Below are 25,460 nucleotides of genomic sequence, written 5' to 3' on the forward strand. Positions count from 1 at the left end.
ACCTAGCATGTCTACGACTATTGCAGTCATTTCCTCATGTCCCCAATCATAATTCAGTAGTCTCAAACTTCCAGCTGAAACTTGTTGGCAGACGCCAGATGCATTGAAACTTCAAATACAACCAACTTGGAGACTACTAGGCCCTTTCCACTTTGTGATTTAGTTATCCTGTTCTGTAATCCTGTTATAGTATCCCTGAAGTTATCATCTATGCACTTAGAAACGTTATTGTAGCCGACTAATATGGATTAGAGATGTCATTATGTTGGACGGCTGTGACTCATATTGTGGGTCGAGGTTAGCAATTGCTCGACCTTGGATTATTGATCCTTCGAAGAAATAGTTTGCCTTTACCCCGAGGCCAATAAAACTTAGTGAGTGACAAAGCCCCTTCCTGGCCAAAATACAGGGGGTTTGTCATTTTGATTAATGGTGATCAGATCGGACTGAAAAGATTTGAACGCCATTGGGTTTTTAGCACGCGCCGAATCTTGATCTAGGCATTACTATGGCAATTGCTGTCAGCGGTTATATATATTATGAAATCTGATAAAGCTCTAGGGGCAATTCCAGCAATTACTCTACCCTTATAAAATACTAGCGTTGGGAAAACCCCAAGGCAAGAATATTGGTGAAGATTGCCCTATAAGTGTTTGCATTTATCGGGTCGGTTATGTAGCTCTTTGCACGTTTATATATGCCAATGGTATGGATAGAAAATAATTATGAACGGCAGAAGTAAAGGTGGAACACAATCTAATAATTTAGGGATTTTATTATAGGTATCGAGATTTCTGTACCATTACTCCGTATTTGTGCCAACAATTTTTCCTAGCACGAAAGCCTTTTAGAACCTATGACTTCGAAGGATCGCCGTGCATAGCACTTTCCCCAAGAAAAATACCCCGCTTTATGAGTACTTATTCTTATAGGTTCTTTTTTTGCTGATTCCACATCATGTCATTAATTCCACATCCACTATATTTTTTTCATTTCATCTTTTTTTCAGTAATGTTCAAAATTGGAAGAGAATCTTTTATAGAACTATATATTTCCTTCATTAATATTAAATACTTGCTCTTCAAATTACATCCCAACTTATTCAATCTGGCGTATTCTATACGACCTCTCTCATTTTACCCTCCATTATTTCCCCTTCCACTCCGTTACCCCTCTGCTTCGATTAAACCGCGGGCGGGGCGTTTATAAGGGTCGTGCTAGGAAACCATAAATCATTACTCAACAATGGCCTCCTCAACCTCTTTTTCGAACAACCGCCTCGTCAATATCGGCACGCATTCTCTAGCCCTTTACACTCATGGCCCAGAACCAAGCAACTCAAAGGACCCCGTCGTACTGTTTGTCTCGGGCGTGGCAAGCGACTCTCTCAACTGGCAAGCTGTGGTGCGACTGCTTTCCTCCACGCTGCGACTCTACACTTACGATCGCTCCGGTTATCGCAACTCTGAGTCCTCGCCGCTTGTTCCTTCGGCCGAAAACATTGCTCTGGAGCTCTCTCTTCTCATAGAAAAAGCTCCCATCCCGAATCCTCTGATCATAGTAGCACACTCCTGGGCAGGTGTGATCACACATGAGTTCATCGCCCTAAAAGGAGCTGGCCAGATCGCTGGCCTGGTGCTTGTTGATGCCAACCATGAGACAGCGCCACAGGTGATGGATATAGATGATTCAATTCTCTGGACCGTCGCCGAGGGGGTTGAACCATACTCTGCCTGGGGCGTTGAGGTGGAGCATAAGTTGACACAGGAAGAGTGGGATGCGTTTAGGGCCGCGGAAACGACGGAAAAGTTCAAGATGATCGAGCAAAAGGAGGATTCTGAGCAGTACATTCCAAGTTTTGAGACGCTTCGGAGGAAAGAGATGAGTAAAATGCAGCCACTTCTTGAAGATAAACCGGTTTATGTAATTGGGGGAATGCGAAGCAGAGATTGGAATGGTCTTTACAAGGCGGGCGTTACGAAAGGAAACGGGACGCAGGAGCAGAGAAGTTATGTTAGAGAGTTGATCGAGACGGTTGATAAGAAAAATGAGGTTCTTATGAACGAGTTTTTGAAGCTCTCTACAAAGACCGAACGCGTCTTTGCTACCGAGAGTGGACACTTTGTCCAGATGACTCAGCCGGATATTGTTGTTAATGGGGTGAACTGGGTCTTGGGTAACTTACAAAGATCATCTTAGTGTTGTAAAATACATGAGAAAAAAAAACCTTAGGCATCTAAGCCGAGTAATTATAATGCATATAAATAACGAAGCTCGTCAGATAGAGAGTCGTTGAGATTACTGAGTTTATAACGTGTAATATTTGAACAATTGGAATTGCAAGAAGTATCCCCAACTCCGAATTTCACAAAGCAATGAAACAGTTGATTCTGGGCAATTAAGGGAAAGTCAGGGTTAAGTCACTTAAAACCAAGTACAAGACATATCTAGACACTCTATAGTTGCCAAAAATACGAAAAGTTTGTAGGAAACTACAAAAGGAACCAAGAGATTTCTATGGTTATGGCCATCTTGGATCCAACAGGGTAAAAATATACAACTCGCTTCGAGCTACTCCGTATTTAAACTACCAGCGGTGTGTATGAAACCGTTCTTTCGCCAATCCTAGCTGCAAACGGTCAACAACCAGCCCCATAGGTCTTGGATATGATTGACATATGTCATATATTCCCATGTCTTCTGCGGCCAGTACAGCCGTATTCCCCTTTTTTTTTTCTTTAAAAAAAAAAAGGGGGGGGGGGGGGATTCTGAGCTAGAGCTTCATCAGCCATCTGCCTTGGACTCATATGCTAAATTCTTATCATTGAGTCGTGTTAGTCCCTGCCATCGATATTCGATAGTTTAATTTGTCCTTTTCAGCTGTTGGCTTAGAACACCAATTCTTTGAGCGTAATACAGTATTTGTAAGGACGATAGGGAAATTCGGAAATCCTCTTCGCAGGTTACAGGGCCCTCTCCTTTAACAATTTGCCCATCTGACTCCCATGGATTGCTACAAGTAGAAAAAGGGGGCATAAACCAGACTTGCGTGCACCGATTTCGGTAATTTAGGTATGGACATTAGTTCGGCAATATCGTTCCACTGGCAGAACTTTCAGGAATGTCCGAAGGTGTTGGCTCTAGTTTTCATATCAGGCCACTGGTGCTTTAAACCCCTGCTAGGGCGACAAGTCAGGGTTCTACATGCCTGGGAGATGCCAACGGTAGGTAGCTTCCGCCGGGGGAACTAGCCTGTTCTGCGGAAGCCCCGAGTCCATGTCGTCTTTTGAGTAATTTTGCCCCGTAAGAAACATTTTAGAGGACAGAAGTCGAACTTGGGCTTCCAATAATTCAGAACTTACGCCATATTCATACCAATAGTAATAGTATTGAGAAGAAAACGAAATGATGTTTTGGCCTGTCTTGTATTCCTATATATACTCTCAAAAATCTAGTCTTGGAGATTCTACTAATACCTTTCTGTCGTTCATTATATGCCTGGGGTCAGAACAGAACCCATCCACCTGTCCAAATAGCCAGGTCTGTTTGTTTGGTTTCGACTAACAGTTCAGTAATACTGTAAAAGTCTCAACAGGGGTGGAAGAAAGTATACGAAGAAAAAATGACGAGTTCGAAAGTTGTTGCACCTGCTATATGACTTGTCTGTGCTGTTTTTTATTCTCGCATATTAATATGATTTGAAATGACCATTATTTCCGCTTGAAACGTACGTATGTCAATGGAAGTATAACCATTGAAAAGTACAGTATGCTTGGTTTCTTTTCCAGTGCGCCAAAGGCGCCCCGGCGCGTACCGGTCGACTTGGTTGTACCGGTGGGCTTCTTTGACGACACTATTATCTTCAGAACGTTTGTGTTATACACGCTCTTTGTTTTCGACGATGTATTAGAGCCTCAAAAACTGCGCACCTCTCTGGAGCATGTTGTGAGCCGCCCTGGTTGGAATAAGCTGGGTGCTCGGCTGAGAAGAAATGTGCGGCAAAAGACTGCCCCCCCTCTCTTCCGCCCAGGCAGATATATCTAACAACTGGGCCGCCATCATTTAGGATCGTGGCGAAATTGAGCACCATATCCCCACCATCTTTTCCCAAGATCACCTAGCAGTGGGATTTGACCATGTAAGCCTTGACGCCTTGGCCGTGGAAGACCACCCTGGAGCATCATGTATACCCCATCCTCCGCTCAATGACCGACCAGCAATCGTAGGAGATCCTGATAATCTCTCGGCGCTCATCTACAGCAATGGAGTACCAAGAACTCTTGATGATTATATCTATACCGACCGTCCTCAGCTTGGTCTGCGTGTTGTCTCGTTCAAGAATTCGACAATCGTTGTCCTCCATTGGATACATCTCACTTTTGACGCAACAGCCAAAGGGACTCTTCTCAATGCCTGGATGTTGATGCTGCAGGGCAGAGAGAACGAGATTCCAGAGCCCCTGAGCCCCCACGAATATATTCTGGAGCACTGTGGCAAGAACCCAACAGAACCTCATGTCCTCGCCGAACATCATATGTCTAAGTTTGGCCTAGTCTGGTGGCTGCTTCAAAATTCCTACAACTTAATGTTCAAGAAGCAAGAACATCGCGTGGTCTGCGTGCCTGCCGCATACCTTGCAAAATTAAGAGAAACGGCCCTAGCGGAACTTGCTGCTGAGGCCAGTAGCGAGAAATGCGAGACCCCATTCTTGAGCAAGGAGATATTCTCGTTGATTGGGTGTCTCGATTGGCAATTGCTAATCCTCCAGAGGATTCGGAGAAACCTGTATATGACCATTCTTTGCTATAAATTCAGGAAATCGCTTAATATACGTATGTTTAACTTGCCATTCACAGTTTGCTGTACAACAAGCATATGAGTGGCGGCCGATATTGAAGGATTTGATACCAGAAAAAAGGCCATTCCTCAGCAACTGCGTTGGCTTTCTCGTTACTCTTATGCCAGCTAAAGATGTGCTTCAAAAGCCGCTCAGCCACCTTGCTGCACAAATACGTCGCTCGATTAAGGAGCAAGGCTCTCGCGAACAAGTTGAGGCCTATACATCACTGATCCGACTCGACCCGGCCAACAGGGCGCCTCCATTCTTCGGCAGTAGCTCGATGCAGTTGCTGATGTTTTCCAACTGGCAAAAAGCCAACATGTACGGGACCGATCTATCAGCCGCGGCTGTCACGCCGCGACGCACACCTCTGAGACCCTCCTATGTCCAGAGCGTACAGGGCCCATACAACTTCTCCGACGGAATCATCATCGTGGAGAAAGATGCTGAAGGTAACTATTGGCTCTCTGGAAACAGAGCAAAGGGCCTCTGGGGAATGATGAGGAAGAAAATGGAGGATGAGGTAATCTAAAAGAGAAAAAAAAAAAATACCATAATTATTACCCTACTTGCCTGCGGAGCGTACCACACATGTATGCCCCAAAAGTCTCGATGGCATTGGTATTCTGAGGTCAGCTTGGACGGTAACTTTTGCTCCCCGACTTCCAGAACCAAGGAATTCATTGCATCGAAAATTTCTTTGTGCAATTTTGAGCTCAGAGACATGGAATTCCTGCATTAATAATTCACGAAGTACACCTCTTACCCTCTATCTCAATAATTTTTTTTTTTAACCTCATCGATGTGGCACTTCTTACTGGGGCTGCTCCAAAGGTACTGGCCTTCGCCGAACGGAGTTGGCTGTTATGACATGGGTTATCCGACATAGTTCTGGCTCACCAATGATTGGTGTCGGTACTTATTTCATGGAATAAGCTGGCCTCTCGCTCCCCAATTCCTTTTGCTCTTGGTGTTGGCCAATCTGCAATAGGTCTTGTTGGCACCTTTGGTTCATGGTTTTTGATGCCACAGTTTGGCCGCCGAATGCCGTACCTTTGGGGTCAAATTCGAATGTTCATAAGCCTGGTGAACATTGGCATTCTGGTATCCCAAAGCTCAGTTCTGGAATTAGTTGAGCAATTCGTGCACTTAATCTCATTCTATTCCTACAGTATCACAGTTTGGCAGGTTTGCTACTCCCTTATGGTTGAGTTACCATCAAACCGTTCTCGAATCACGACTGTCATTTTATCATGCAATTCGTACCTCGCTCCTGGCTCTATCACTAGTACTCTCCAGGCGCGTCTTAGAAACCCTACTGCTTGGAATTGACTTGGAAGAGCTGCTTTTTTCTAGGCTAGCACCAACTCAAATTATATAGTTGGACTTACTTCCGTCTACCTAAACCAAAAGCTCTCACGTGTGCTGATATTGATGCGCTCTTTGAGAGGGGCGTTCCTACGCGAAAAGTAAGCAACATCGCCGTCGACCCAGTATTGTAAATGGAATTACAAGCGGTAAGAATGCCGGAAAGAGGAATTAACCTTGGATTGATGCTCTTTAGAGATAGTAGCACCTGTGGCGATTCATAAAATTTTGTAGGGCTATTTTACAACTGTTGCTTGATTTATTTGCTTCGTAAAACCATAATGCTAAATTTCTAAATTGGGATTGCTTATCTATTTTAACTAGGCATTGTGATGTGATTTATCTCCTTTGGCGGTTCAACGTCAATTGCGGGCACGAATTCTGATAGATGGAATTTCATATGACTTTATAGTCGTCGATGTAGTAGTATTTTTGGAAGATCATAGATTACACGATAAAGTTTGGGCGAACGATTGAGCTGTGTTTTATGACTTGGCATTCACTTAAGTTGCGTGACGCTCTCTTTTCTCGCCACCCCAAGTTCCATTAACGACTTGATCAACCCAATTCGAACCCAATTGTCAATCTCTCTCTCAGTAGCTACAGCAATCACTCCCAACATGCCCAGCGAGTTCACTCCGGCCTCTTTGTTGACCGCTGCGCGCCGCCGCGGAATGACTACCATCCAGCGGCTAGTGAAGGCCATGTTATGCGGGCAAGCCTCCCCATCAGGCACAGCGTCGCCTGCGCTATTCTCCCACGCCTCCGTAGCCTGCTGCAAAAGCCGCGCATAAATACTCGCCAACGTGGCAGGCGTTATGGGTCTATCCACGAATCGATGATAGAACCACTGGAAAGGCACTCTAGGCTCTTTGACAGCGTTGGAATTGAGAAACGCGGCGGCAAAACCGTCAGCAGGCAAAGGCATTAGTTGCATGTGTTTATGCAGTCGGCTACATCCGCTGTTTTTTCCGCAGTTGTAAAATACAACATAGTCCCTTGCTGCATCATTCAAAGCTAACAGTGCGGTCCACGCTGCTTCCAAGTCGTTCTCATCCAACGGCTCGTGTTGCCTGCGGTTCCCATCGCAGGTGAGCATCATAAGGTGTGGCCGCGAGAAGCAGAATTTGTTGGCGATGAGAAAGTGGCTGCTACCACTACTGTCACCTATCTCGTAGCCGTTTGTATCGATATCACTCCCGGGTCGTTGCGGCTTGAGATTCAACGAGATGCCGTTTTGACCTTCAGCCAGAAGTTGCTGCTGAGGCGTAGCGAGAGTTGGTTTTTGGGCGAGTACATTGGTGAGAACGAAATGAAACTTGATGCCAACAGACAGTTTGTTATTGACGTGGGTACTATCAGTTGGCAGCAATCGAAACGAACCTTGAGGTCTCCATCAGTGTGTTCGATGATCTCCTGATTTTTGTCATACCGAACAAGGCCCGACTGAGTCAAGGTATCGAAACGGGACAGCACTAGGGCCCCGTTTATGGCAGGCAAAGGTTCATCAGCCGACATGGTGATTATGATGCGACAACTGTCTCTCCAATTTGGTGGATAAATGTTGAGGGTGCGAGAAGAAAAGCGGATGATTGAGTAGCGGATTCACATGTTATAATGCGAAAGGTCTAATTTAGCTCAGTTATCAATCGACCCCTCCAAAACACTTTGGTGTTATTAGAGAACAAATTGTTCTTTGCAATCGGAATTACAGTAGGGCAGACACCACGTCAGCGAAACGGAAATTTCCGCCTGCACAGTCAGCGCATTGCGCATACAAACTAACCAAGTATTCACCCTGTTACTAACCGAACAAGATTACATTGTAGCAGTTAACCGCGAAGTAATAGGATGATTTGGTAAGAGTGAAGACTATTTATTGATGGAAGAACACAATGGAAGAATTTTTAGACTCTTTAAGCGCTGGAGAAAAAAAAAAAGCACTATTAACTATAGCAGAGTGGGATCAAATCGATATGATATCATACTATAATAAACGAATGGGGTTTGATTTGTTCACTTGAGGTTGTATGTCAAATCATCTGCTCCAAATCAGTGAAATATATGCTGGGTTCCTCGAGCAGCGTGTTCCTATCACTGCAGTGCCTTCGGAAAAACCAGACATAAATTCTATACGATTTAGCGGCTGCTAACTCGAAGATATGCAACCGCAATATTTCCAACACATGTTACGACCAATTGGATTTCTTTGTACCACCCTTTCCCTTTTCTGCCGCGCTAACAGGGTCAGAGGTTGTAGGATTTATGAGCCCCTTCAGTTCGATTACCCTCAGCGTTGCTGCGCCGCGCTTCTTTATTGGCTTCCATCTCATCATAGTCTCGCATCGTCAGCCAAAATGCAGGGGCCGCAACGATCATAGTCACAGCGGGCCCTATGTATTGGTAGAGGATTTGCGGATCCTGCGATAACGGTGACAAGGCCATACCAAGCGCAGAACCAGCAGCAGAGCTCAATTGAGTCATTGCCTGTAGCAGGCTGCGCATGTTCTTAAGAGCTTACAGGTAACTCAGACACAGAGTAATGTACCGTCCCAGCCATGTATCTGAGAGAATGACAACTATTGTGGGGACCAGAAATGACAGGAAGAGAAGAGCACTGGAGAGGTTGGTAGCCGTAGCCTAGCCGAGCCCCAAGGCACTTGGGATAGCGACATTGTCTGCACTATCTTGTATATAATTTTCTGCGCACATCAGCCGATGATAAATCGCAATCATGTTGCTGGGACTTCCTTTGACACGAACACCATGGTGTTGTTACAGCATAGAAGGTAAATCTCTCGGTGGCATTGGCCACGAGTGCGACCCAAAGAATGAATGGCACAAAATCGACAACGTGCCGTAGCTCTTTGGCGGCTTCTTCTGTGGCTTCACGCCTACCATGGTTGAGTTGTTGTCTGGCCATGATCAGTCGTCGATAGCGTACGCCGTCGGAGGTTTCCAGTCGCAGTTACTACGCCAGCTTAAGGAGCTAACTATGCAAGCGGTAGAGTTGAGGCTAGGGCTGAGAGAAGCAAACAAGCATTGGTCTCATATCAAGTCAATTATCGTCCTTTAGATCCGTCCGCTGATATAGACCAAAATGAAGGAGAAAGTAAGGGTTACAAAGGCTGGCAACCTTGCCTAAATGCGGAAAATGATGTTGGTTGGTAGTGCTGGATGTGATGCATGGCAGGCAATGGTAAGATAACCCTGGAGGTCCTGTAGTGGGTCAAGTCCCTGTCTATGCAGATGCAGGCACTTTTGGATTCTAACAGGACCAACCAACAGCTCAAGCTAAGAGTACGACGGACGAGTGTACAATAAGTTATCTCCTTCTACATTGGGAATTGAAATAAGACCATCCACTGTGATCATCCACTGTGATCACCCACTGAGGTGCTGATGGGACTTCGTAGATGGTCTGCAGAAGAGGGGGCGATGATGGGAATCAGCATGCACCATATTTTACAGGTGATAACTCTAGATTATCTTCTGTTAGCGGTATCCGTATATCCTACTGATTCAATCATTATGTTATTCACAAAGAGAACAGTCTTGCTATACGCAACTTGGATGCCTCATTGCATGCTTGCATGTTTGAGACCGCATTCCCGATTGACATAATATTTCATTTCAACCACACTCCCCCCTAGGCAACATATGGTCAATCGCAGCAGCCAAATTACTCATAGCTACAATCTCGAGTCTTATAAGATCCGTAGTTGATAACCAGAATCTGCTAGGCTCGGATGCGAAGGCAAAACGGTGTGCTCGGATGGACACCCGCATTCTGCTTCGAAGCGTTGGTGGAAGAAAGGTCGCCGCATTTTTCTTCTCTTGACCTTGTACCGAGCATCACATCTACCGAAATTACCAATGCGGAGAATGAGGCAGTTGGAGAGGACTGTCATCTCATTGATGGTCTTGGCACCTCACTTGAGGACATTTTGCCCATATGCCTTGGGACCAAGACCCTCATCGCCCATGAAGACGGACCTACATCTAAGAGAAAGGCTCTAGTCAACATTATACTCGTTTCCCGCGATGGCTATTGTATTGGCACGATATCCTGGAGTTGAGAATGACACATGTTGAATCCATCGAAACAGTGGATCCTTTCCCCCCAGCCGACAAGCGTTATTTAGCAATCCAACCTTTCATACAAAAAAGGCAGCTTCCTCTTCCACAATGCTCTCCTGGAGCCTTAATATGCAGGCCTTCTGCTTTCCCGTATACCGCATCTCGAAACATTTGATCACATCGAAAGAGAAGTGTATAACAGAGTTTCCTTTGAATGGGTGCTCCTGACTCAGCCTCTGGCTTCAAGCATGGCAGTGGTCGGCGGGCGCCCACTGTTCGATAATACCATAGGAAAATATGGTTCAGAGGGCCCTTTTGACGCTACTCGAGCTCTTGGGGTATGGGTTATTGTCCTCGATAAGCCAGGCCACTTCATGGAAGGCGCAGAATATCGTCACCTCCGGGGCGATTCCATTGCTGTCGATGTGACTAGCGATGCCAATCTGCCGCAAACTCTTGCAGCAGCCATCAAAGGCCGTAAAATCGATGGCATCATTAAGTTTTTGGATGAATATTGATTGTAGCTGCGAAAGCAGCCAAGTTGTTAAACCCCCAGACCTAGCCTGTAAAGTCAATTACAGTTACTACAAGGATGAGACGCGGAAATTTCCCAACACTCCCAACTTGCAGACTCTGCGGCTGCACAACACAGCGCAATTGGGTGAATCATCTTTTGCTGGAAAACTTGAGAATTTAAGATACCCTCTGATAGCCAAGCTGTGCCGCGGTGGCGCCTCTCAGGGAGCCAAGAGAGTTCAAGATCGATCAGGGCTAAGACAGGCGACGCGGCAAATGTAGAAAGACGGACTTTCAGAGCACAGCATCCTTCTCAAGACATATATTAGCGGGCCAGAAGTTGGTGCCAATGTTGCTCTATGGAATGGTGAGCTCTTGTTCATTGAGATTACTGGTAATTTTCCTTGAACTGCAGAGGCAAGTGATGCGACTATTAGAGCATAATTTGCAATCCCTTTAAGCTGAAGTCAAATCCTCAAGGAAGCTCGTCAGTGGTGAAAAAAAAATGAAAAAAATAAAAAATAAGTGGCAGCTATGTAAGCAGTGAGTGAAGTAGAAAAGGTCTGCGAGGTATTAGGCCTCGGATTTGGGCTTCGAATATGCTGGTAATGATCTATAGTGTTGACTCGTCCTTTTCCTTCACGCCATTGTCAACAACATGCTCGTGATGCAGATCAGGGCCAGCTTCCCGAGGTTCATTAAAGTACTGTAAGTTGTCAGTCTTTAGCCCAGGAGGTCTGAACTGCGGCCACCCTCAAGGTGAGCTAAAGCAAGTTCTGGGAGCTGGCACCTGAAGATGAGACAGTTTGATAGGCTCGGTTCATGCGAGACTATAGACTTGTTGCTGCTGAGACTGTTCTCACTATCTCCGACTGGCGCAGAGCTAGTTATCTTTTGTGAGATTATTGTGCGCTTGAGTTTTGCCAATCGAGTTGATTCTTGGGATGTCAAATGCCCAGCTTCCACACCGTTCACACTTTACGGGCTCGGCACAGGAGCCACAGCTGTGGTTTGTTGTGACTCTTCTCCTTCAATCGACGGGTTCGTGCCTTAGTATCGTGCAATCCTCTTCTGAAGCTCGGCAAAGCGCAATTTGATACGCCGACCTATCGCACCTCTGAGTTAGTATCAATCAATTGATAAGGAAAACACATTGGTGTTGCTCATGCCAAGTGTATGGGTCTTTGCAGCTGCTTTATGGCTCTGGAGTCTGTGGCTGTCTGGCATTCTATGTATGTTGCATTATGCTGACATGGTGTGTTACTTTCCAAAGGGCGATCGGTATAAAAATCTACAAACAGCATTTTATAAAGGAACAGAATCATTGAATATACGTGTATTTATCTTGAAAGCAAAAGAAAGCACGTGAGCACCTCAACTGGTCAGACACCCTGTTGGTTATGATAATTACTATGCAACAAAAGTGCTACTAGAGCCCCACCCTGCGGGGAAGAAAGCGAGGCCTTAGCCTCCGCATTGAAGCCGTAACATTCCTTAATACATGTATGTATGTTGGTATTGAAGTCTTAACATCATGTACTGTGCGTTAGGTGTTGTGTCTTATGGCATTACATCTATATTTGCCTAACACCTGTTGTTAATTCTCAAATACAATTGACGAGTACAAATTATAAGTCTCTAATTTTTTATTGCAATACCTCTGATCTGGAAGCCGGCCTTTCCCCCACACAACATACAGAAAGTAAATATATCTTCTCAGAGGATATTTCTGTACCAGGTCACTCGCGATACAGCCAGGAACCAAGATAACCAGTATGGTGCCAAGACCGCAGCGGTTGTTTTTATGATTAATGAACCACAAAAGTGACAGAGCTCCTCCCCACCAGGGCATACCCTTGCGATATCCGCCGTCGATACCGTCTACGGTGGGTAATCTGCCTAAGCTATGGGCTGTGTGGGTTTCACCATGCAGATCTGCTTTGGTCTCTGGTATAGTTTAAAGCAACGTTCACCTGGAACAACAGTACCTGCAGTGCAGGTCTTATTTCACAAGAGAAATGAGCATGATGGCAACGTGAGTAAGTTGGTGTTCAAAAGGCTAACATCAATGGTGCTGCAAATATATCTAAATCTAATTCCTAGCTATATATAAAAATGAAATACAAGCTGTTTATCCTTCAACTTACTAGACAGGGTTCCCAAGAAGCTCATCAGAACTTCTCTTCCTTCTAAATCTCAAATGAATATAATTGCCTTATCTCTCCGTGAAGGCTTTGTAGACTTATGGAGCTCAGTTCTTTTTCTGCTGCGTTGCAAAGGGTTTGGTACTACATACACGCCATCTGTACAACTTGCCTGCACCGTCAAGGTTCTTCACATCTTACGCCTTCCCCGAGCCCGCCTCCCCTTATCACACATCCTAAACTTGGTGAATTAGAAATGTTACTACTTTTAACTATTGGGCGTACTACTCGATGTAGGTCTCCATCTTTTCATGCTGCAGCATCGTAAGCTAAAGTGCGTCGCTGTCGTCTGGATTCCAAAACAGCCCGTCAGCCTCCACAAGCAGATTGATCGCATGACCTTTGTATCGGTACGCCAGACGTTTTATTACTATTACCTGTGCCATTCTGGTCGATCCATGGGGTTGCGTAATCGATCCCCTAGTAGAAACATGAGTAAAATGGACCGAAAACCCTACAGCCGCTTTTTTTTTCCAACTCAAGAAAGCATCTCACCTTTAAGTATATCCTCCGTACTCGCATCCTTACTTGCCAATTCGATGTCCACCGTCTTCAAAATTCTTTCGCCTGTTCCGTGCCTAGCAGCAGAATCTTTGCGTCTCACTCCGCTATCGTTCTCATCTAAACTCATGATGTAACCGTCCGACCTCCTGCTATGGTAATTGGATTCCCCGCGGCTAGATGCATTGTGGCTGGCGTATAGAGACATGGGAAATGCGAGATCGAATATCGCTTGAAAGCAGGGCCGCATGACGACGACGGAGGCAGCGATAATGGTAATGTTCATTTCGACGACGATCATAATATGCGTGGGGATGATGAGCCCTATGAGGAGAGGGGTGTTAGGTATGCCACGAGATATCCAAGTGATTCGATGAAGAGACATACAAGTAAAATCCGCTTTCACATTATAGAGATCGGTAATCATGTAGAGGCGGACAATGGAGATAATAGTATCGCTGGGGAGAGTGAACAATCGTCCATAGGTTCAAGGGGCAAATTTGAACATACATCAAACCGAAGAGAACCAGAGCTGTCAACTGCTTTATCTCAATGCGCTTATTTTTGGCCAGATATAGCACCGGCAAAGGAATGCAAATAAGACATATGCTAGTGGACACATTGACGGAGCCAGTAACGTAGTTGAACATGACAGTTGTATCGATGCAGTGCCCCGGGACCTTGGGAAACCAGCTCTTGTAGATTGGATTGCAGGCAAACATACTCACCAACGTTGCAGCAGTAAAGAAGCCCGAGAGAACTACCATCAGTGTGTAGTTGACCATGCGGGAGAATTTAACCAGGGGATGGTCGACGAGGCTCATGAGGTCGCGATAGACAAATGTCAGAGAGAGTTTGCTGAACAGTAGGGGAAGTTTGGTGAATATTTGGATGAGCCAGAACATCTGTTTTTGTTAGATGATACGGAATATCGGTGATAAGAGTTTAATAGGGCGTACAAGAAAGGTCTTATAAGACCCTTGGAGATTTGGTGGGAGATCACTTTGGTGGCGGGCATAGCCAAATGCAGCCGTTACTAGGAAATATTAGTTCTTTGAGTGCGTCAAGGTCATACATGTAATGGATTTTGGCATACTGATAATATCGAGAACCATATGTATCATGGAGGCTAGCTGCGGTATGGTCAATTACCGGCACTCCAACTTCTTCCCCAGGGAACTCGACTCACCATAGCCGTGCTAATCAAGTAATCCGAAATTGTGACTCGATTTTGTAACCACCGATGTCCAACTCTGAGCACTACCACGCCCAGAGCCAGAATTGTGATGGTAATATCAACACCGAGAAAAAGGGCGACCCTGGATTCCGGCATCGTGACGATTGCTTCTGAAAGTATCACCAAGTTGAGAGAGAAGGAAAAGACAAACTGCCATGATCCTACTCCCTAACTATACTTCAAACTAACTACCATGCCTCCCTATACTACTTCAAACTTTGTATGTGGACATAGAATCCTACCTAGATAGGGATGGGCATGGGCGCCATGCTGACGACGAACATGGGATTGTAGTACTCGGACATGGTCATAGCGCAGGTGCAGGCGTGGAGCTGCACCTTGTGTCCGGCTCGAGACCCGGTGCAAGGGTTTGTTTTGCGCTACTGCGCTGAGGTTGAAATCGAGTACGGTACGGAGTAGAAACGAAGAAACACGGCGGTGAAATGCGGGCATCTAACTTGAAGTAAATGTTGCCGTTGGTTAACCCATAAGCCCCGCTAACTGTCCAACCAGCGGTTAAGTTCCGAGGCACCTATATTTTATTTATTTCTAGGTAGATACATTGAGATTTTTCCCTCGTTTGTCGCTCCCCCAAGCTTCCTCATTCAACCATCATGGCAGCTGTGGTCGACAACGCGGTCGATGTGCCCGCGGGCACTGAGAAGTCCAGCCACACCATCATTGCCAATGAGGAAGCAGCCGCTGCTGATCGCAACCCTGCGTCCAAGAACTCTGATGACGGCAGCGAGTTCTATGAGGACCCTAAGGCCGCCCGCCGACTACTCATCAAGTGCGACATTCGCCTGATTCCAATCCTGGGATGTCTATACCTCGTGTCCTTCTTGGACCGCTCAAACATCGCTAATGCGCGACTTTTCGGGCTGGAAAAGTCACTTCATATGCCGTCGACGGGATTTAACACTTGCCTGTGGATTTTCTACCTTCCATTCGTGATCGTGGAGATCCCGAGCAATCTGTTTATGACCTTGAATAAGATCAAGCCGAATCAGTGGCTTGCTGGGGCGATGTTGATTCTTGGCATGTTTTGAAAGCATGGGTAGTTGGAGATTCATCTTCTAACTAGAGCTAGGTGTTGTATCGATGTGCCAAGGACTCACGAGGAGCTACGGTGGGCTTCTTGCTTGTAGATTCATCATGGGCATCATGGAGGCTGCGCTGCCGCCTGGTAAGTATCAGCATATCCTATCGAGGATTCGATAACTGATGTTTCTAGGGGCTGCTCTTCTTATCGGGCAATACTACAAACGCAGTGAGTTTTACATCCGCTTCTCATACTTCATCTGCTTTGCTTTGCTCGGTAGTGCTTTCAGCGGTGTATGTCCTCATGTCCTCATCTCATTCTACTATTTCTAACAAAGCATAGCTTCTCGCGTACGCCATCGAGCACATGAACGGAATGCATGGCTATGAGGCCTGGCGCTGGGTTTTTATCCTTGAGGGCCTCTTTACTTTTGCCTTCGGACTCGCAGCATGGTTCATTATCCCAGCATTCCCGCAACAAGCAACTTTCCTCAATGAAGACGAGAGGGCCATGCTTCTCGCCCGCCTGCGCCACGATCGCGGCAGGGAGAGGGTTGACTTCAAGGGAATCAACTGGCTGAGAGTCCTCACTGACTGGAAGATTTGGTCCTTTACTCTCATTTACTTCTGCGCCGATATGGGCGCTGCATCCATCTCTTCCTTTACCCCAACTATCCTTTCCCAGCTCGGCTGGAGCGCATCGCGAGCGCAGGTCATGAGCATTCCCATCTGGATGGTCGGCATCGCCGTGACGCTATCTACTTCTTACGCGTCCGGGAAACTTTCCCTCCGTTGGCCATTTGTGCTCATCGGCGCTATCTTTTCCCTTATCGGCTGGTGTATACAGTATACCCAGGTCCAACCACCGGCAGTGCGTTACTTCGCGCTGTACATTATTGCTTTCGGTTCGTTCATGCAGTTTCCCATCCTCATCGGCTGGCTCAACAGCAACCTACGCGGTCGGCCACAGCAGGCTGTTGCGAGCGCTGTTCAGCTGGGAATCGGCAATTGCGCGAACTTTGTGGCGAGTAATGTGTTTATCACAAAGCAGGCGCCGAAATACCCTACTGGATTTGCCACGGGCGTTGGGTTCGCGACGCTCGCGACTGTGAGTATAATTTTGGTGACAGGGGCCTTAGCTTGGCATAACAGACAGTTTGACCGGAAGCATCGAGATGAAGCTGAAAATGCAGAGGACCAAGAGAATTTTAGATATATGCTATAACGTATTGCGTAGGGAAGGAGCAAAAGCGCAAAGAAAACTTAGTTTTTCTTCTTACGCTTATGATAAGCTTTTCTCTATAAGCCTCTGTAATGTTAATCCAATTTTCAAATTACCTATCCAGAAGTGCTCTATTATAGGTATCGCTATGGTAAAGAGAGTACTCGTATACCTTTGCCACCTTGTAGTGGCTAATTGCGCCGACCTTCCAAGCTTTTCTTTCATGGGCAGGGTGAAGGAGATTATGACGTCTCATTGGAAATCTCCACTTATGCGGTTGGTCCCTAGCGTATAGAATATACCCCTGGCATTGCTTCATTCGTTGCAATATGCATAAGCGCTACTAACTTTTTACCCCTACCACTTCTCCGCCAGCCCACTTATTAAAAGTTCCCAGGTTCAATAGGTTATTCCTGCCTGTTGCGGTGGAGAGGAAAATCCTACGGAGTACTCCGTACACGCATCCGTATCTTGCGCATAATGGAACATTGCATGGTATACGGAATACGGGGTATGAAGTACTCATACCCATGTACCATGAAACGGGCTGTGATTACAAATTGTCTCGCGGCCCGAATCAAACAGCTAGGGAGTTCCAAATGAAGGCTAGGCCAGCCAAACTGTTCCATGGACCCTACGGAAGCCGCGGCCTTTGAAACAGCGGATCTGTTGAAGATCATTTGAATTGCGTCTTTTCCCTCGGCCAATTTGCATGCTAACGATGCGGCAAGAACAAAGACTCATCCTCAATACTATATATATTTTTCCAACATCTTGGTACGCAATACCGCCGGTGAATGAAAATGGTTTCCACTTCCATTGAAACGCGGCTATTCATCAACGGTAAAGTATGGATTAATTGAGCAATAGCTGTGCTTCATGACTCACGCTCTATAGTTCCGACCGTCTTCTAGCAATGAGACCTTTGATCTCTTATCCGCGAAATCTGGCTTGTTATTAGCTAAAGGTAAGTTTCTCCGATTAAAACTTATGTCCGTTCCTCCTTTCCGGCTTGTGTTTTGTAGAGTAGGGACGTATGTTTTGACACCTCGATTAAACAGTATATGAAGCGACGACGGAGGATGTAGACGACGCCGTAGCGGCAGCCAAAGCCGCCTTCCCAGCATGGGCGGCTCTCTCCCCATATGAAAGAGGAAGATATCTTGTGCGGCTTGCCGATCTCATCGCGGAATCTGATGCAGCATTGGCTAGGCTGGAAGCTGAGTCTATGGGTAGGCCAGTGTCGACATACTTTGATGCGACTGCGGGTTCCAAGTATTTCCGCTACTTCTCTGAGGCTGCATATCCTCAGGGAGGTTCCAGTTTGAACACACCAGGATTCGTGAACATCACCTTGAAGCAGCCGGTAGGTGTTGTTGCTGCCATTATTCCTTGGAATGCGCCTCTCGTTTTCTTTTGCAAGAAGCTGGCGCCAGCTTTGGCCGCAGGCAATACCGTTGTTCTCAAGAGCAGTGAGAAAGCGCCCTTGACTGTCTGTTCTCCCTAAGGCCCTTCACATCTTCTTTACATACTAAAACATACACAGTCCCTGTATGTTGCTGGTCTCGCTCAAAAAGCCGGCTTCCCTCCAGGGGTCCTCAACGTTCTCTCTGGCCACGGCCCCATCTCAGGCGCGGCGCTTGCATCGCATATGGATGTTCGAGCTCTGACATTCACCGGCTCCAACCGCACGGGAAAATTAATTGCCAAGATGGCTACTGATTCCAATATGAAGAAGTTGATATTCGAACTCGGCGGCAAGTCGCCCGCGATCATTTTCGACGACGCTGATATCGACGCCGCAGCGCGGGATACCCAGTTCAGCATCCAGCTCATCAGCGGACAAACCTGCATGGCGAATTCGCGCATCTATGTGCAGCGCAACATTGCGGAATCCTTTATCGACAAGTTCAAGACGTTGTTCACGTCTGCTCGGTTGGGCGATCCGACTGATCCCAAAGTAAACCATGGGCCGCAGGCGGATAAGATCCAGCACGCTACCGTACTACGATATATCGAGCTGGGTAAGAAGACTGGGAAGTTGATTACCGAAGAGCAATCCGCTTCCGGCCTGTATATCAACCCTACAATCTTCAGGGACGTCCCTGAGGACGCGCAAATCATGAAGGAAGAAATCTTCGGTCCAGTGGTTATCATAAACATGTTCGACACAGAGGCAGAGGCTGTGGCTAACGCGAACAATACCGAACATGGTCTATACGCAGCGGTGTATACTAAAGATCTGGATCGGGCGATGAGAGTTGCCTCGAGGTTGGAGGCGGGTACGGTGGGGGTGAACTGCACGAGCCCGACGAAGGGGGATGACATGCCATTTGGCGGGCAGAAGGGGAGTGGTTTGCAGAGGGAGAGTTACATACATAGTATGGAGACGTTCATGGAGACGAAGTCGGTTTTGATTAAGGTGGCAGGGCTGTGAATAGGAGAAGTTGCAGAAGTGGTGTATATTAGAAGTATTTAATAAGGTAACCATCATATCATTGAGTGAAGTAGTTGCCAAGTTTCGTCTAACACTATATAATAATTAGCTCTTAAAATTGTATAAATCACTACACTCATGGAAAGTCTGAACATTCCATCACCTGAAGCTATGAATCATTTTAGTTTCGGCCCTGACTTCTATGATCACCGCGATAGCATAACTCCTCGTAATTCGCCACGGTACACATATAGTTGTCACATATACTAATTAGTTTGCTGGCTATAACCCAACCTTATTTCCATATTAACCAAGCTATCTAGGTTTCTGTTGCTTCCAGCGAGAAGATTATCTTTGAGGGACCAAGCTTCTTTAAAATAAAACTACCTGAATAGAACGGCAACTCACTTCACACACCCACGTAAAATTCGTCCACCTCGCGAATAGTTATTAAGAGACGTCCACATAGGTTATTCAATGAGACTTGATTCTGTAGTTTCCGCATTCTCAACTTGCGAGCGACTTTTCCGTCTCCAAAACGACGGCAGATCGTATTTATCGCCGCGCATGATTCGTCCCGGATGTACAATATTGAAGATAACAAGTGCAAGAAGCATGGGAAGTGAATCAAGAGAGTACTGATAAGCTTCATGTAGTGGTATGGGGCTGTCGAGACCTTGGGCATATTCGCAAATGCGGAAGACAATACGTAGCTGGCATGAATGATTAGAAATTAGACCCTCACACCTCTGTGTTGCTTATTCATGTGTTGACTTACTGCTATTAGAGCAAGGGCAACGAATTGAGCATACAGGAGCAACGCGCCGGGCCCTTGTTCAGCCGACCTAGTCTCCTTGTCATTGGGCCTCCGTAGTTGGTATAAAAGTCGTAATGCAAACAGGCAGAAGATGAGAATAAATAGTAACTGTATTCCAACACCAGCCATGTATATGTGTAATCCTTGGAGCACCCTGTCTTGCGGTGCATCCTTCGCTGTGGCTTTCGCGGCACCGTACACTTGGACAACGAATGAGACAATGTCTAAGAGTACAAAGATGAGCCCAAAGTGTGGTGCCTTAATTCGCCATAAGCTGCGGTTGTCTGTGTAGTTCCAAACCATGCGACCAAACACCATATAGACGAAAGCGTTTGTCCACAGGGGGGCAACGAGAATCAGGACAAACCAGGCGGCATAGTAGTTGAAGGAGTCGGGTTGCTGGATGCTGACCGTCCGAAAGATGTACGTGAATACCTGCCATACACCAGACATTAGAATAACCCAGCAGTATTTCTTTTTGTACTGAATTGCTTGTCCAAGGTGAACGGCAGTCGTTATAAAAAAAAGAATGAGAAAAGCAATGGAAGCGCCAAGAGACGGGGTGAAGTTCCACATCGACTGGGACTCTAGACCTCTTTGTTGTGACATTTTATTGTTGAAAATTTATGAAGACAGAAAGCAGTTGGGAGGAGTGCAAGTGTCTCTAAATTTCAATCTTCTAATATCACTCCATGCTCCTTATATTATCTGGCCAAGATATGTTGCCCTGAGACTGTTCCTGCACCATAACCGGCTTTAGTTACTATCAGATGGGGCCTGTTGAGACTGTAGGGTTCCCGATTGGCCGAACCGTAAGGGCATTTCCCATCCAGCACTAGTGCTCATACACGTAGCTTCGATTCGTTTGCCCCTTTCCTTTTGTACATAATGCCGCAATAATTGTGTCAGTAGTGGGAAGAACCATTTTGTCATGGATAGATGTCCCGTACACGATTATTGTCAAGTCTGAGCCGCAATGACACGCGTAAAACCAGGTCAGCGCCGAAGAGCAAGAGCACCCAAAGTCCGGACGGGCTGTCAAACATGCAAGTAAGTGACTCATTAAGCCCCTGTCTGGCCAACTGTGAGATCCGAGATAGTGTAGGCCGCTAATGTCGCGATGTGCAGAAGTCAGCTCCCAATGAAATATTAGACAATGCCCATTACTTACTCTACTCATAGTTCGGAGGCTCAAGTGCGATGAGACCCGCCCGTTTTGTATGAGATGTGAGACCCCCTTCATTCAGTTAGCACATACCCTTGATACATTATCTAAATGCTCGCCTATGTAGGCACCACATCCGACTTCCCATGTGACGGCTACCAGACGACGTTGAACTCGTCACCGGCTCCCCAGCTGAAGTGGATGGTGAGCGTCGTACAGAGTCCTGCTGCTCCTCTTGAGAGTCGCTCTATACAGTTTTTCACAGAAATGACAATAAAACAGCTCGCAATGTTCTTCCCAGATGACTTTTGGAGTACAAGGGTCTTACAGATGGCCTACTCAGAATCTTGCATTCGGCACGCACTTATCGCTCTATCCGCATACCATGAGAGATACATATATTGCAGCCCCGGTAGTGATTACTCGTTTGCATTGCGTCACTACAACTTTGCTATCAATGGCCTCTCTAATGCCCGTCACGGCCTATCATTGATACACCTGGTATCATGCATTATATTCATATGTGTTGAGGTATATTTCTTCTTTCTCATCTCTTCTTATTTTTGGATACTGAACTACCAGATCCTTCGAGGGCAGATCAGGTCTGCCATAAATCTTTATGTATCTGGCTGCAGAATGATGAGAGAAATACAGCCGACCACATCGGAAAGCGATCATCTCTTCCGCCTTATTGGGGCTTTTTTTAATCGCCTTACTCTCCAGATATCGTGGGCGAGTATTCGCGTCCCTGTGTCACACTGTTAGTAAAATCTAATACATAATACACATAGATTTTTGGGATTACGAGACAAGAGCTACTGGACATGAGTTGCATCGTACTTGAAACCAACAGGCCAAAAAGGCCGCCCGAGTTTGCGTTCCGACAGCTTGCAGAAGCTCGAGAAGTAATCCACGGTATTGCGTTAGAGTGGATGAGCGACAGGCCCGCAGGCGGAGCGGCGCTTAGCGCCTTAGTCAATCGCTTCGAAGAATGGTGCCAGGCATTTGAAGCATTCGACCAAGAAAACCGCCATTTGCTTACTAGCGCTGCGGACAGGAGGGCTCTCACATTGCTTGAGCTTCAGAAACGCTATCTAGCTACTCACCTATCTATTCTTAAGACAAAGGAAATTAACGATGAAACCATGTGGGATGGATACTCTAATGAGTTCAACGAGATGCTCAACATTGCCGAGGCGTCAATGCAAATTCATGACTCGGGGGTAGCATCAAACAGACAGCCACGATTTCACATGGATACCGGTGTTATACCTATACTCTTTGCCATTATTACCAGATGTCGTGACCCCTTCATTAGGAGAAGAGCCATAGAGCTTATGACTTGGAACCCGATGCAAGAAGGCCTATGGAACAGCGTGTTGGTGGCCAAAGCTGCACAGAGACTCATAACTCTGGAGGAAGGCACCGTTGCCGTTGGGTCTTCTAGCGACATATCAGCTGAGGCGAGGGTTCAGGGCATATCTGTCTATGCAGGTGATGAGAGGCACGTTGTGTTAAGGTTTTCACAGGCGTTGGGGTACTGGCAGGAGTCGATTGACTATTGAAGTCTCAACCTGTCCAAAAGTTGGCGAGCTATTTATTTGGCCATGGATAGAGATGCTAGTTTATAGCTTCGAAAACTCTACATCGCTACAATATGTGTAGTGAAAACTGGGCATTGAGTACTTCAAGCTTTGAACCAGAGATTCTATAGAGATATCTTTTTTAGACAATCATCTTCTCCCAACTGGACTTGTGTGAAATAGTGTCAGTTAGACATTCGCCGAATTTTTTTCGCAGCCTAAATTCGGCTGGCGATTAGTCACTATGTCCAGCATAGTAAAAGCATTCCTCCTGATACTAGAAAAGATCAGCTATCATACATGTGCCGTGTGCTACTCAATGGCATAATGCAATCTGATCCTCCCGAGTACAGTTTTCACTTCTTAGTGGCAGCTAGATGTATAATGCGAACTAATTGCATCTTAATAACGTAATATGACTCATGGATATCTCAGAAAGCTGCTAAATACCTTTGACATGGTTCCAAGGGTTGAATATAAGTCATAGTACAGTTTCACGGGGAACTGTTATCTATTCCATTCTATTCTACTGAGGCTCTGAAAACGAATATGCCTCAAAGGTGATGATTTACAACAAACCACGTACTAGATGCTTTGGCTAATACTATTCCATCTTCGCCACGTATATCACACCTGATTCTCATCTTGCGGCCTTCATCTGCATCAATCTGGGCCGTAGCCAAAACCGCTTGGCAAGTCAGAACAGGATTCATAAATTTAATTTCCATCGCCCCTGTGACACTGCCTGATTTAAACATGATTCCTTGTTTGTTCATCACAGTATTGATCTCAAGCAATACATTAGAAGATTCATCAAGCATTGCCATGGTCATTCCACCATGCATCATCGATCCGACACCACCTAGACCTTCCTCAGGGGCGAAAAGCGTCTGCACCTTGGTGATCAGCTTTGATGTATCTTGTAACACATATTGGTCCTCTGCCACAAACACACACAACATGTGTTTAAGAGTGGTTGGTGTAGCCAGAGTCGAGCTGAAGAATTGATCCCGCTGGTCTGAAGCAGGGTTACGGCAGTTAGGGAGAAAGTAATGAGCGCCATCAACCCCAAGCAGCTGCGCACACCAGGAGATCGTACGAAAGTAGGCCAGCGCATCATCATACCGCTGAGACTTGGAGTTGAGAGGGATCAGATTGAGAGCTGGGCTATAGCTACGATTGAGTTGACCGACGCTCTCTTCTTCTGACATTCTAAGATATTGAATGAGCGGGGATAATTTGGCGACGGCACGTTTCCTCCTTTCAGACTGTGATAGAGGCAAGACTCGGTGAACAGACGAGAAGTAGATTTCAGTTGAGCGCATAGAAGAAGAAAAAGGCTGCTGGGGAAGAGTTGATGTGGATAAGAAAAAAGGAAAGATCGGACTGAGAAAAGATATTGCAACCTTATGCATCAAGGATAAATATTGTTTCGATGAAATGGAACTAGTAGCTTTGGCACTACTACCTCATCTCTCTCATGCTTAAAGCAGATAGTAGTGGAGAAGATATACAAGCAAAGTTCAGCACAAAAGACATATCGGACCGTCGGACCATCGGACCATCGACACTAGCCCATCAATTTCGGGCCGGCTATAGTTAAGTGGTCGCTATACATATACCCAACTCAATATAGTCTGCAATGTTTAGTGTTCTTGTCTTCTATTTGTTATATTGCTGGGGCCATGGGAAGAAGAATGTATTTTACCCCCTTTCGTTCAAATAATAAAAAGCTGGACCATATTCTAGACTCGTAGCCAGCTTGTCAAGTTCCGGTTGCATAGATGCTGTCCACGCTTCTTCTATTTCTGGACGTGGCTCCAGAGTATAGCTGGGAATCTTGATGGATTGTTGATGAATGCGTCGAATAATCTTGAAGTTGAAAGCAGCCTGTATCTCTAACCCTCGGATCAAACTTCCCCAAGGCGTAGTCGTATTTGGGCCATTTACAAAGACAAGATTAGGAAATGCCGATGTCATAGTTCCTGACGCGATGCTCTAATTAGAAACTTCTCTTAGTGAATAGAAGCGGTATGAGTACTTACCGTATAATTTATTAGGAGAATCTTTCCAGTGCTCACTAAGCAGCCGACCATTACGGCCTATAGTAGGCACTGCTCCGCCCCAGCCCTACATTTTGAATCCGGTTCTCCAGATGAGAACATCTGCTTTGATGTGAGAAGTTTGCTCTCTTGTATAATGTATTGAGGTTAAAGAGTCATCTACTTCCGGGTTATCAATCTGTAACACGACATCATTTGTGTGTGGCCATTTCGTAATAATGCCAGTGTCATCCACGGCAATAATGGAGTCGCTGACTACCTACTTTAACATTGTCTTTCTGGAGAGTCTCGAAGAAGCCCGAGAGTGAAACCAGTGGTCTTTTAGAACCAAATCGCCCAGTTGGGATTAACTGTTGAAGCAGTGTAGGATCAGAGACCTATTTTTT

At 46.0% G+C, this 25,460-nt stretch overlaps 10 protein-coding genes across 10 annotated transcripts; 6 read left to right on the top strand and 4 right to left on the bottom strand.

Moving 5' to 3' along the window:
- Positions 1 to 1,245: 1,245 nt before the first annotated feature.
- On the top strand, positions 1,246 to 2,199 carry TRIVIDRAFT_68992 (uncharacterized protein; the record flags this gene model as incomplete). The annotated part of the gene is made up of 1 exon (XM_014099178.1): positions 1,246 to 2,199. One exon carries the CDS (start codon positions 1,246 to 1,248, stop codon positions 2,197 to 2,199), a length of 954 nt encoding a protein of 317 aa, XP_013954653.1.
- A 1,569-nt stretch (positions 2,200 to 3,768) lies between these two features.
- Positions 3,769 to 5,372, top strand: TRIVIDRAFT_223781 (uncharacterized protein; the record flags this gene model as incomplete). Its single annotated transcript, XM_014099179.1, has 4 exons — positions 3,769 to 3,993; positions 4,067 to 4,612; positions 4,687 to 4,785; positions 4,857 to 5,372. 4 exons carry the CDS (start codon positions 3,769 to 3,771, stop codon positions 5,370 to 5,372), a joined length of 1,386 nt encoding a protein of 461 aa, XP_013954654.1.
- A 1,335-nt stretch (positions 5,373 to 6,707) lies between these two features.
- On the bottom strand, positions 6,708 to 7,726 carry TRIVIDRAFT_48895 (uncharacterized protein; the record flags this gene model as incomplete). Its single annotated transcript, XM_014099180.1, has 2 exons — positions 6,708 to 7,526; positions 7,592 to 7,726. The coding sequence occupies 2 exons, from the start codon at positions 7,724 to 7,726 to the stop codon at positions 6,708 to 6,710; spliced, it is 954 nt and encodes a 317-aa protein (XP_013954655.1).
- Positions 7,727 to 10,536: 2,810 nt separating this feature from the next.
- Positions 10,537 to 11,086, top strand: TRIVIDRAFT_223783 (uncharacterized protein; the record flags this gene model as incomplete). Its single annotated transcript, XM_014099181.1, has 2 exons — positions 10,537 to 10,787; positions 10,870 to 11,086. 2 exons carry the CDS (start codon positions 10,537 to 10,539, stop codon positions 11,084 to 11,086), a joined length of 468 nt encoding a protein of 155 aa, XP_013954656.1.
- A 2,295-nt stretch (positions 11,087 to 13,381) lies between these two features.
- Positions 13,382 to 14,842, bottom strand: TRIVIDRAFT_223784 (uncharacterized protein; the record flags this gene model as incomplete). Its single annotated transcript, XM_014099182.1, has 7 exons — positions 13,382 to 13,428; positions 13,504 to 13,833; positions 13,897 to 13,967; positions 14,020 to 14,414; positions 14,469 to 14,545; positions 14,606 to 14,642; positions 14,699 to 14,842. 7 exons carry the CDS (start codon positions 14,840 to 14,842, stop codon positions 13,382 to 13,384), a joined length of 1,101 nt encoding a protein of 366 aa, XP_013954657.1.
- A 518-nt stretch (positions 14,843 to 15,360) lies between these two features.
- TRIVIDRAFT_154259 (uncharacterized protein) lies at positions 15,361 to 17,012 on the top strand (the record flags this gene model as incomplete). Its single annotated transcript, XM_014099183.1, has 5 exons — positions 15,361 to 15,773; positions 15,799 to 15,803; positions 15,831 to 15,932; positions 15,981 to 16,081; positions 16,131 to 17,012. 5 exons carry the CDS (start codon positions 15,361 to 15,363, stop codon positions 17,010 to 17,012), a joined length of 1,503 nt encoding a protein of 500 aa, XP_013954658.1.
- An 800-nt stretch (positions 17,013 to 17,812) lies between these two features.
- On the top strand, positions 17,813 to 19,446 carry TRIVIDRAFT_49161 (uncharacterized protein; the record flags this gene model as incomplete). Its single annotated transcript, XM_014099184.1, has 4 exons — positions 17,813 to 17,857; positions 17,907 to 17,976; positions 18,071 to 18,501; positions 18,556 to 19,446. 4 exons carry the CDS (start codon positions 17,813 to 17,815, stop codon positions 19,444 to 19,446), a joined length of 1,437 nt encoding a protein of 478 aa, XP_013954659.1.
- Positions 19,447 to 19,988: 542 nt separating this feature from the next.
- On the bottom strand, positions 19,989 to 20,842 carry TRIVIDRAFT_119566 (uncharacterized protein; the record flags this gene model as incomplete). The annotated part of the gene is made up of 2 exons (XM_014099185.1): positions 19,989 to 20,159; positions 20,225 to 20,842. Coding segments are annotated over 2 exons (789 nt in total), but the record flags the coding sequence as incomplete, so codon positions are not given.
- Positions 20,843 to 21,307: 465 nt separating this feature from the next.
- Positions 21,308 to 22,993, top strand: TRIVIDRAFT_68999 (uncharacterized protein; the record flags this gene model as incomplete). Its single annotated transcript, XM_014099186.1, has 5 exons — positions 21,308 to 21,313; positions 21,446 to 21,458; positions 21,556 to 21,632; positions 21,711 to 21,929; positions 22,220 to 22,993. The coding sequence occupies 5 exons, from the start codon at positions 21,308 to 21,310 to the stop codon at positions 22,991 to 22,993; spliced, it is 1,089 nt and encodes a 362-aa protein (XP_013954661.1).
- Positions 22,994 to 23,565: 572 nt separating this feature from the next.
- On the bottom strand, positions 23,566 to 24,177 carry TRIVIDRAFT_120765 (uncharacterized protein; the record flags this gene model as incomplete). The annotated part of the gene is made up of 1 exon (XM_014099187.2): positions 23,566 to 24,177. A coding segment is annotated over one exon (612 nt), but the record flags the coding sequence as incomplete, so codon positions are not given.
- Positions 24,178 to 25,460: the final 1,283 nt, after the last annotated feature.

The sequence above is a fragment of the Trichoderma virens genome, assembly GCF_000170995.1.
Source record: "Trichoderma virens Gv29-8 chromosome Unknown TRIVIscaffold_79, whole genome shotgun sequence".
In the NCBI taxonomy this organism is placed as follows: Eukaryota; Fungi; Ascomycota; class Sordariomycetes; order Hypocreales; family Hypocreaceae; genus Trichoderma; species Trichoderma virens.